The sequence below is a fragment of the Amia ocellicauda genome, chromosome 6 (assembly GCF_036373705.1).
Source record: "Amia ocellicauda isolate fAmiCal2 chromosome 6, fAmiCal2.hap1, whole genome shotgun sequence".
NCBI classification, from domain to species: Eukaryota; Metazoa; Chordata; class Actinopteri; order Amiiformes; family Amiidae; genus Amia; species Amia ocellicauda.
The window spans coordinates 38,786,323-38,799,208 of NC_089855.1; the positions used below are offsets into that span (position 1 = coordinate 38,786,323).

Sequence of the window (12,886 nt, forward strand, 5' to 3'; positions counted from 1 at the left end):
TAACCGGTTTCATTCTTATATATAGGCTTAGTGTGTGAAGATGCCACAGAAACAAGTTTTTTTGTTAGTATTCCTAAGACACTGAATTAGCCTTAACTATAACTCAATGGCTACAGGACAGGAGGGAACTTATAACTCATTACTTAAAAAGTGCACAATACTGACAAGATTACAGTTGTAAGAATTAATACTGCTTGTATTTATTGAATGCCTTGTAGTTTAGTTATTTTTTGTTTTTCGGTTTAGAATTGATCCAAGACATGTCCAGAGGATTCCTGTGGTTCAGTTCAGGAACTCAGTCATTGAGAACTTAGATCAGAAGTTTGTTGTTTATTCTTTTAAATGTTACATCGACTATTTGTGAATACAATTGGTGCTTATTATTCCTTAATAATGCCTCGTAAAGTAAATATTTCAAATTAATTAAAATTAAAATTGTAAAAAAACACATTCCAAAATTGCAGAGACCTCTCCCCAACACAATTTTAAAAGTATGCAGAAGAAAAAAGATTCAGAAAGAAATGCACGTTTAATTAAATTACAGAAAACAATCAGTTTTTCATGCCCCAAATGTTTTAAACCTTTTTTTTATTTTTTTTATAGAAGGCACAGAAGTCTGCCAGGAGTCTAGAAGAAGTCAGCAGCACAAGGTCTTCTTTTCACTGCGGAGGCAGTCATGGTCTTCAGCTGAGAGCTCAACCTAATGGCTGGGGACTTGAGGACTCCAAACAGGGGCTTCTGCGTGGGGTCAAAAGCAATACGTGATGTTCCCTCTGGACTCACTAAAATGCTTTTGTCTGTTTTTTTGAACTCTGTAAGAAGGAGAACAAAGAAATGGTTTCAAAATATACACAGTGATTATAGAAAAAACATGAACATTTTGGATTTTCAATTTCCATTTTGTTCCTCAACCCCCAGGTGGTTAATATGAAACCCCCATGGGGGTGTTGCAAGGAGAATTACTATATATTACACAGCAAATCAAAATTATTCTTCCAATTTGTTGGATAATGTGAGAAAATGCATCCATGCCTGAACTATAATTACCTAAATATCTCAGCATGTAATGGGTCATGGCTTTGCAAATGTTTTCTACTACAATACTACTGTGATACCCACTAGTTAATTCCTAAATTTGTTAGTTAACCCTGCAAATATAAATCACCCAAGAATGTCTGTGTTTTGCTGGCAGTCATTATGCTAGAGCCATTCCAATCTAAATCAGTCTATGTTGTTATTCTAATTTCCCCAAGCAAGATGTTCATTCTTGCCATCTGTAGGAAGTTTGACACAGGATGAGCTTACATTTCCTTTACCCTATGACCAGCAATGTATGTGTACATATCAATACCTATAACACATTAATTCCATTTAGTGGTCATAATCTAAATCATTGATCAAGCATCACAACCCCTGTCAGTATAAAAATCTGAATTTTAGTCTGATCAAATATTTAAAAACTTTAGGTAGTATAAAGAAATCACTACTTAAGCTGTGCTAAACTCAAATAGCCCTATAATAAATAACAGATGCATTCACTTACACATTACATAAACCCTCAATAAAGTTAGTAAATCATAAACAGATACAGCATGTATTCATTAGCTACACAAATAAAACCTGCTCACTTACATTCTTGTTTTTATTTTGAAAAATTGAATTGATTGAAAACTTCTGAATGTCCTACAACGATTCAAAAACAGTCTTATTAAATCCTAAAGTTACCCATGACAGTTGTAGTCTTTCCAACTCTTGAATCGCATCCCTTTTTATAACTGTGGCTACATGGCTGTAAGCAAACTTCCTTCAGGAAACTACCAGGCATCACTCTGTCAGCTTGTTTACATGGGGTGCTGTTCATGTTGCACAGACTTTTGTCATTCTGCACAGAATCTAACCATTTAACTAATGAATGCTCAGACTTCAGGCAGATTCTGTGCAGAAGTCTGCTTGTCGCATCCTATGTAATACATAGCTCTCAAGTTTTCAAACCATCAATGCATGAGATTTGTCTTTGAGATTGCGATGTAAGGACACATAAAATAGACTGAATAATCCTAATTGTTTTCACATATTTAGTTAATTTTAGCCTACACATGGGCTACATCTCTGAAATTGACCCATTACTAACTGCTAATGAATTAAGATCTACTCCCTAAAGCACCTAGGCTGTAGGGTTATCTGTATGAATTTAATGCTATTGTGTTAAGAATAACTTCATTCTAACAATCATTTCAGCTGCAACCCCAGTGGAAAGTGCACCTGGCAACAAGTCCGGATGAAATAGAATATTTTTATATCAAGTAGTGTGCATTAATACTTCTTATCATTAATACACAGTACAGATGTGGTGTGTAGCCTACACTTATAATAGCCTATTCATGTGTTCACCGCAAACAGAAAAAGGTAGAGTGAAAACTGGAGGAGGGCGGAATATCCGGAAGTCATGGGTTGAAGTACCTAATATTGCAGATAGTTTGTGTTGCTAACAAATACTGAATGTACAATGTCGGCACAAGGTAGAGGGAAGGCTGAAGCACGTAGAGAGAGAGGACGGACGGTCGGTGTGGTATTTGTCCTGCCCCTCCTCCACTGTGATTGGACGGCTAGGTAAAAAGTGACAGTGACGAGGGCTGCGTTTTACCCAAAGTTGAACATTTTTCAACTCTGCGACCAGAAAAAAACACCTAGTGCTCAGCGTGAAAAAGACGCTCAGCGCCACGTCATGCTGCCGGCGATTTTAAAAACGTGGCGCTCCCATTGCAAACAGTTGAAATAATACGCCGACTTCGGTGGACACATGGCCTAAAAACTTACCCACCTTTCATAGTACGGGTTAATTGGGAAGTTACACACAACTTCACAAAGTTACTCCTGAAGTTACCTGGATAAGCCAGTTACCTCGCTTCGTAGTACACCCCTCAAGTATTGCCCCCCCCCGCCCCCCGCCCCCCCTCGAATATTCATAATGTGGGGGGGATGAAAATGTTGTGGGGGGAGAGATTTTTTTTTTTTCTTCCTGCATCAGAGAATGATTGACAGCATTAGAGCTATGAGTCTCAGCTTTTACTGTATACCAGTCACTTGGCAAACAACAGTTTGTACGGCAAACAAGAGTACACTTCATATTATACAAAAACACGAGTTGGTACAATTTTTTACAATTCCTTGAGTAAAAAAAAAAAAAAAAAAAAAAAAAGACGAAAAATATTAATCAATTACCTATTTTCAGTGACAATAAAAAGACGAAATACTGTAAAAAATAAATAAATAAATAAATAAATAAAAAATAAACGCCATTTTACTTGGCTAAAATGCGTCAAACCGAAAATTAAACCAGACTAATAGACATAAATTACAATACTTTTCTGGTCAGAGCTGTTTCATGTTCTAATAATCATGCATGTGTTGACTCGGTCATCGTGTTCGTGTAGCGCAGCTTAATCGCAGTTCTGCGTAGCTATGTGCTCCTACACCAATGGGATCAGTGGGATTCTGCAGATCTGTGCAGAACTGGGGAAATCTGCACAACAGAATGGGACAGAATTGTACCCAAGCCTGTTACGCTAAACGTTGAACACGCTTGATGTGGTTTTCTGTATTGGGTTTAATGTGAAGTTGATACAGATTGTGTGAAGTTAAACACCTGTGTTTGAATACAGGACTGGTAAGTGCAGGTAATCAGTAAAGTTAGGATCTAATTGGTTAACTTATAAGTTATACAACATGAAGAACAATTCACGCTGGGCTACAGTAGGGCTTAACAAAATGAAAAGTGTTTGAAAATTATATGTAAATGGAAAAGCCATTTTAAATTTGAATAAATATAAAAATACATATTGGATGATCATATTTGCATTTTGACAAAAAAAAAAAAAAAGTGTGTGGAATGTGGAATGTTAGGGCTGTGGACTCTGGAGTGGAGGCTTGTGGGTTCAATCCCAGCTGGGGGACACTGCCGTTGTCATGGTCCCCTAGCACTCCCCCTCTATCCCCACTAGGGGACACCATTTCCCTGCCTTCTCCCTGCTCTCATCATTCAAACAGTCTGTTTACATTCTGTACACCCTTGTGCACTCTTGCTTCCACCCTCTGTTCCCATTTGCCCTGCACCTCCCAAGCCTGGTTTCCTGTTCCCTTATAATCCCCTCACTTCCCTCAGTCTGGGCAAAGTTTTGCCAGTAGTCACTGCAACTCTGAGCCTTCTCCTTGTGTCTGCTCCCCATAGCCTTGTTTCCCCAGTGTCTGGCATTTTCCGTGTTCCCTTTACCTCCTGCCTGATTTCCCAACCACGACTCCGTCTCGCCTTTGCCTGTCTGTACGCCTGATCCCACGACCAACGCCTGTGACCACGACCACGTTTCTGCGTTTCCTGTATTGCCCTGATCTGCCAGCACCCAACCCGTGCCTGTCTGACCATCCCGCGATCCAGCACTGCACTTGTTAGTCCCCAGTTCTTGAGTCCCCCCGGGAAACGTGACAGCTGTTGTACCCTTGAGCAAGGTACTTTACCTAGACAGTTCCAGTGAATGCCCAGCTGTATAAATTGGTAAAATGTAAAAAGAATGTGATATACTGTAGTCTAAGGGTGTCTGCTATGAAAATTGAGTAATAATAATAAAAAATGAAAATGGGATGACATTTGCATTTGTGTAAAGTCCACTATATGCTTCTATACTGTTCTTGTAACTTATTATTTTCAAAACATTTGAATTACAGTAATTTGTGACTTGATTTCAAATACATTTCAAGTCAAATCAATGTTTATGCTTTGCATCCATTCACTAATTGATGTAAACATCTGGCATCAGACAAAATGCATAACGGTCATAATGAAGTAAAAAAAAAAGTGGACTTAACCGTGACAAATTACATTGACTGAAACTAGACTAAAATTACAGGAGTTGTCATCAAGTAATATTAACTAAAACTAATGAAAGATGAAATGACTAAAATGTGACTAAAACTGATAAGCATTTTAGTCAAAAGACTAAAACTAAATAAAAAATAGCTGCCAAATTAACACTGGCTGAGTGTTCATTTTATCCTTGCATGAGTTAACCTTTGAGGCAACTATTATGTCTTCCCCCGGGGAAGAAAGTAACAAATTACAACTACTCTCGTTCCTGTAATTGAGTAGCTTTTTTGTGTACTTGTACTTTCTTTAGTCTTAGACAGACAGGGAGGAGATCAGCTACATTATGTCGGAAGATATAATCTCAAGTGCCATGTGGGATCACAAAGAAATTAGTTTTATTAGCAGCATGGAGTGAAAACCACGTACAGAAACAATGACTGCTTACTGTTAATATCCGAGTGTATTAAAAACTTGCCGAACACTGGTTTCAGAGGACCCTGGTGCAGTGCCGTGACTAGTTAAAAATAAACTGAAGGATAATAATCGGATTGGTAGCAGCCAATTTTATTAACATTTTATGAACAACTGGACGCTGTTTCAGACTGTTGTCTGTGGATGATGTGCAGTCTGTTGTATAACAGCCCCGCAGAGACAATCAGTTTGAAGGCAAACACGTTAACATGTGTCCATTGACAATTTAAATGAATTAATAAAAAAAAATACAGCAGATCTGGGTTTCCCTATAAAACATTAAGGACTGGTTTAATAAATGCGTCCATAAACACCAATAATTGAAAGATGCACACTTTAGTTAAATTAACCTGCTATATTGTAGCTGCTGTTACTGTATGATTAATCCAGAAATGTGTATTTTGTATTTTTGTTAATTTACTGTAACTTGCCCTGGTTAAGGACATCTGCTAACTAAATTAAAAATACAGCAAAAAGTGTTGTTTGCAGTTAGAAATCTGTAAGAGTAATAAGTTAAGGGAGTCAAGTTGTGCCGTTTAATATGCATATCTAATAGCACTTAATGATCACAATAATAACAATAATAAATAGCAAATATTTATTTTATTGTTGCACATGGAAATGTTTTCTTACATCAACGTAATGCTTGTCTGAATATAATGTTGTCTATACACGTTTAGTTCTTCTTAATATCTCTTAACAGAAAAGTGTATATATTATGCGGTCTCCAATCACGTAAAGCATAAAGAATAAAATAGACGCAAAAGTCCTTTCCACATCAGGCTCTATCGCACGTAGTGTTGTTTTCGGTCTTTGTTTTTAAAACGAAACAGTTCTTTCATTGACGTTTTTTAATCTTTAAAAATACAGACTGTTAATAAATGGATATTTAAAAGTAAATGTTTTAAAGTTAGTTTCTTGCAACTTACTGTAAAAAAACTACGTTATGAACTTGTCTGTCTGATACACACATATATACATATATATATATACATACACACATATATATATATACACATATATATACATACATATATATATATATATATATATATATATATATATATATATATATATATATATATATATATATATACATACACACACATATATATATATACACACATATATATATATATACATATATATACACACATATATATATATATACATATATATACACACATATATATATACACACATATATATATATATACATATATATACACATATATATACATATATACATACATATATATATATATACATATATATACACATATATATACATATATACATACATATATATATATATACATACATATATATATATATATACACATACATACATACATACATACATATACATATATATATACATATATACACATATATACGTGTTCCTTCCCCACTCATTTCAGATAACAAAACAGCAGACCGTAAATATTTCAGCGTATGTGATTCTCATGTTTATTCATTCTTATATGTTACTAAATAATTTAATTAAATACATACACCATGTTTCAGCTGTAAACTGCCGAAATTTATAAGTTATAAACACTTCTCCAACCACGGAACCTGCAGTTTATAATCTGGGCGAATATTGTTCGTGCTTTTGTTAAAATTGGATTAATCCATATCGATGTCAAAAAAAAAAAAAGGCTCCGTGCGAGACTCTTTTACCGCCAGTCGTTTGTTTGTGACTGGGAGGGTTTATGCAGAGCATGAAATAGATGGGCCTACATTAGGAGTCATGACAGAGAGGATGACTGAAAGGCTACTGCCCACAATCAGGAAGCAAGCACAATTTCTTAAAGTCCTGGAAGAGCTCAAGATTAGTGCTGCAGTTCCTGTTGTCAGGTAACAGACGTAAGCCAATAGATGTTACTACGTCATAAATTGTAGTCTCTTTTGTGACTATTTTCTTGTGGAACATAATTTAAAAGTCTCTGATTGCACACAAGATTTGAATCATGCTTCTAACAACTTTAATTCAGTGATGAATATTTTTGTTTTTAATTTTGATGCACAATTATTTGTTATGCTTTAGAGTCCTGCCAGTGACTTATAATGAAAACCTGCAAGTTCCACTGCATGGTGCAGGTGGAAATCTTGAGGTTGTAGGAGCTTTGCCCACGTTTCCACCTTTGCTGAGGACTGCCCTGCAAAATCAGGATGCTGAATTGAAGTCTGCCAAAAAAAACAATCAAAATGACATTGCTGCAAGTGCTGTTTGATCACCTCAGCCATGCCACAATGTAAGTTAAAATACATTATATGTTAATGCACAGAGTATGATCATGTTGACAACACAACTAGTAAAAGCTTTTTCTTTTCACGTGACCCTTTATATATATATATATATATATAAATATATATATATATATATTTATATATATATATATATATATATATATATATATATATATATATATATATATATATATATATATATATATATATATTTTTTTTTTTTTTGCAGTAATGTTATGTTTAGGGTCTGTAAGCATACTATATATTTTAAAAATATTATTATTCAGTAAACTAAAGACTGAAGAATAGCAAAAAAATCAGATATGTGGCAATGTATAATTATATATTATACATTGTATATGGGCACCACACTTCAAGAAAGACATCGCTGCTCTAGAGGCAGTTCAGAGGAGAGCAACCAGACTTATTCCAGGTCTGAAGGGAATGTCCTATTTGGAGAGACTGAAGGAACTGAACCTTTTCACCCTGGAACAGAGGAGACTACGTGGGGACTTGATTCAAGTCTTTAAAATCATGAAAGGCATCGACCACATCAAACCAGAGGAGTTTTTCCAGATCAGCAGGGACACACGGACCCGGGGACACAAATGGAAATTGGGCTTCAAGGCATTCAAGACAGAAAACAGGAGACACTTCTTCACACAGAGAGTTGTCACAATCTGGAACAAACTCCCCAGCAGAAAATTTGGAAACATTTAAAAATAGACTGGATAGGATCCTTGGATCACTCAGTTATTAATGGACACCAAACGAGCACAATGTGTCGAAAGGTATCCTCTCGTTGTAAACATTCTTATGTTCTTATAATCCTTAGTAGGTAAGTTCTTAAGTTCTTGTTTTTGTTAATTGAAACAATGAATTTGTAATCTAGTGCATTTTTATGTATTTATTTTCTCCAATAGGATTCACTTCATGAATCTTAAAAAAAATACATTTAAAAAGGAGAGACAGTCTCTTGTAAATGAAATAGAAGTGCAAAAAATGTAAAATAAATTCAAAGTGGCCGGATCAGGTCGAAAGCGGCAATCATCCAGCCATGAGCCAGTAACACTCAAGCGAACTTGCAGGCTAGTCGTAATGGCATTGTTATTAAATAAAATTTTGAATGGAATGAGCATGTGGGAGCTGAACATTGAGACGATAAATGTTTATTCATTTTAATTATTATCATTATAATTTTACTTAATCTGTACTTGCTGTAGTTGTGAATTTAAATTGTTTATTACAGTCAAGAGGAGAGGCCAGTGACTTGGGAGAGGATGAGAGGAGTATTGCAGGCCATATCGGAGCAATGGCAGCTGAGGCTGAAAGAGCAAGGCCCAAGTCTAGAATTACTAAAGGAAAAGATGAGGAGCACTCATGGATTTCACAGACTTTATAGTCATAACACCGCTGAACAAGATGGCACCTCAAAATCTGAAAATAGCGCTTACATCGAAGTTGAAGGATCAGTGTCTTTACCTTCTTCAAGACTGTCAGGATGAACGTGAGCAGAAAGGTTAATGTTTCTGATTAGTAAACCTTATAATCGGTCTCATACATTCTGAATTACATCATTGCACCAGTTTGCCTTTGACCTATTCAAATTACTTATGAATGCTGAAAAATTACTTTTTAAAAATGTATTTTAATATTCATGTCAGACTTCATTTTTGTGTGTAACTGGTCTAAGCTACTCAATCTTTGCGATATAAAATACCAAGTCTTTTACAATTGTTCATGTTTTAATTTAATTATACAACAAATATTGAATGTATACTCACATTTTTTGCCAAAACCAAATTTGTTACCTTGTATCAAGGGTATGAATTATCCTGGAGGGCACGTGATAATGACAAAATTGTAATACAGTACATCAAAATATGACGAACTACATTTACATAAGAAGGGATATCAAAAGTGCATTTTTTGTTCTAGTTGATTGAATCATATAGCCAGTTTACTAACTGACAGATCAAATATTACCAAAATCAGAAGACACTGTAACCCATGTAGACTGGATTTGGATCCCATGTAAAATGTCCATGTGTTTTAAATATGTTCTGTATATTGCCTTTCAGGACTCCAATTGGGGGCTGCGATTTTACTCTTGCCATCCCTCTTCAGAGAAGATGAGTCTCTGTTGTTTACAGTTGAAGAGGTACATATCAAACTCAAATTAGAAATAATTCAATAGATTTGCACTGTTTTAAAGGTTATCTTGGGCAAAAAATATATATCATAGGTATATAAAATGAAAACTATTGTATATTTTAAAAAGATATAACTTTGTATGTTTTTTTTCTCTAAAACACATTCAAGCTTACCTTTAAAGCACTATACATTATTTTCAATTACCTGTAAATCTGATCTGTATTTTGTCTTCTTAATAGAAGATGGTCTCAATGCATCTCAACATTATTTACTAACAGACATTACTCTTATCTTAGTTGTATTCTGTGTATTGTTTTATTGTAGTGCTACTGCCTTTCTTGATCAGATTTTACTTGGAAAAGTGATTTTATTCTCAAATGTGTTCTCAAAGTCACATAAAGTTTAAATAAAAAAACATTATTCAAACAAGAACATGATTTATTGGTTTCTTAGGTGCCAGATGTGCCAACCCCTATAATGAACCTGTGTAATTGTGCTGAAGGACATCAACTGAAGGCAGAGAGAATTTAGCTGCACATGGACAGCATGCAGGTTCTCAGTGAGGACCCAAGCATAGACATCTCCTTTGCATTGAGTGCAGTCTTCACACTGTATTATGTGTTTGGCATTGAATACCCAAAGGGGTTAAAGAAAACTATGCAGTTTTTGGAAACTTTCATATTTAAGATGAATGATGGCAAAAACATTCCAATCACTCTAAAGAGAGTATACAATTCACTGTGTGAATAAGCAACCCATACCAGATGGATTTCCCCCTGAATTGAATATAAACATATAAATGTGCTGTTTGTTTACATTTTTACTTCAAATTTCTTGTTTTTGTGTTCCAAATTGAGTCGTTGCTGCATACAATTTGTGGAAATGTGTGTTCTGTGTTCCCATATTATGTGTGTGTGTGTATATATATACACACACACACACACACACACACACACACACACACACACACACACACACACACACACATCTATCCATCTATATACACACATACATATCTATCTATCTCTATATAAATATACACATATATATCCATACATATATATATACACACTCACCTAAAGGATTATTACGAACACCATACTAATACTGTGTTTGACCCCCTTTCGCCTTCAGAACTGCCTTAATTCTACGTGGCATTGATTCAACAAGGTGCTGAAAGCATTCTTTAGAAATGTTGTCCCATATTGATAGGATAGCATCTTGCAGTTGATGGAGATTTGTGGGATGCACATCCAGGGCACGAAGCTCCCGTTCCACCACATCCCAAAGATGCTCTATTGGGTTGAGATCTGGTGACTGTGGGGGCCAGTTTAGTACAGTGAACTCATTGTCATGTTCAAGAAACCAATTTGAAATGATTCGACCTTTGTGACATGGTGCATTATCCTGCTGGAAGTAGCCATCAGAGGATGGGTACATGGTGGTCATAAAGGGATGGACATGGTCAGAAACAATGCTCAGGTAGGCCGTGGCATTTAAACGATGCCCAATTGGCACTAAGGGGCCTAAAGTGTGCCAAGAAAACATCCCCCACACTATTACACCACCACCACCAGCCTGCACAGTGGTAACAAGGCATGATGGATCCATGTTCTCATTCTGTTTACGCCAAATTCTGACTACCATCTGAATGTCTCAACAGAAATCGAGACTCATCAGACCAGGCAACATTTTTCCAGTCTTCAACTGTCCAATTTTGGTGAGCTTGTGCAAATTGTAGCCTCTTTTTCCTATTTGTAGTGGAGATGAGTGGTACCCAGTGGGGTCTTCTGCTGTTGTAGCCCATCCGCCTCAAGGTTGTACGTGTTGTGGCTTCACAAATGCTTTGCTGCATACCTCGGTTGTAACGAGTGGTTATTTCAGTCAAAGTTGCTCTTCTATCAGCTTGAATCAGTCGGCCCATTCTCTTCTGACCTCTAGCATCAACAAGGCATTTTCGCCCACAGGACTGCCGTATACTGGATGTTTTTCCCTTTTCACACCATTCTTTGTAAACCCTAGAAATGGTTGTGCGTGAAAATCCCAGTAACTGAGCAGATTGTGAAATACTCAGAACAGCCCCTCTGGCACCAACAACCATGCCACGCTCAAAATTGCTTAAATCACCTTTCTTTCCCATTCAGACATTCAGTTTGGAGTTCAGGAGATTGTCTTGACCAGGACCACACCCCTAAATGCATTGAAGCAACTGCCATGTGATTGGTTGGTTAGATAATTGCATTAATGAGAAATTGAACAGGTGTTCCTAATAATCCTTTAGGTGAGTGTATATATATACATATATATATATATACACATATATACATATATACATATATATATACATATATACATATATACACATATATACATACATATATACATATATACATATATATATATACACATATATATATACACATATATATATACACATATATATATATACATATATATATATACACATATATATATACATATATATATATACACATATATATATACATATATATATACATATACATATACATATATATATATACATATACATATATATATATATATATATACACACATCTCTATATACCTATATCTCTATCTATATATACAGTGAGGGAAAAAAGTATTTGATCCCCTGCTGATTTTGTACGTTTGCCCACTGACAAAGAAATGATCAGTCTATAATTTTAATGGTAGGTGTATTTTAATAGTGAGACAGAATAACAACAAAATCCAGAAAAACGCATTTCAAAAAAGTTGTAAATTGATTTGCATGATAATGAGGGAAGTAAGTATTTGATCCCCTATCAATCAGGAAGATTTCTGGCTCCCAGGTGTCTTTTATACAGGTAACAAGCTGAGATTAGGAGCACTCTCTTAAAGGGAGAGCTCCTAATCTCAGCTCGTTACCTGTATAAAAGACACCTGTCCGCAGAAGCAATCAATCAATCAGATTCCAAACTCTCCACCATGGCCAAGGAAGTCAGGGACAAGATTGTAGACCTACACAAGGCTGGAATGGGCTACAAGACCATCGCCAAGCAGCTTGGTGAGAAGGTGACCACAGTTGGTGCGATTATTCGCAAATGGAAGAAACGAAAAATAACTGTCAGACTCCCTCGGTCTGGGGCTCCATGCAAGATCTCACCT

General features: G+C 35.7%; 1 protein-coding gene across 2 annotated transcripts in view; it reads right to left on the reverse strand.

Moving 5' to 3' along the window:
* Positions 1 to 310: 310 nt before the first annotated feature.
* The window catches only part of rrp1 (ribosomal RNA processing 1), a 52,382-nt gene continuing 39,806 nt past the window's right edge, over positions 311 to 12,886 (reverse strand). Inside the window, exon 16 of one of the 2 annotated variants that reach the window (XM_066707094.1) lies at positions 311 to 812. In XM_066707094.1, the coding sequence (XP_066563191.1) occupies positions 628 to 812 (185 nt within the window). In that variant the 3' untranslated portion in view covers positions 311 to 627. The remainder of the gene's footprint in view (positions 813 to 12,886) is intronic. The other variant, XM_066707095.1, reaches the window with a different exon arrangement.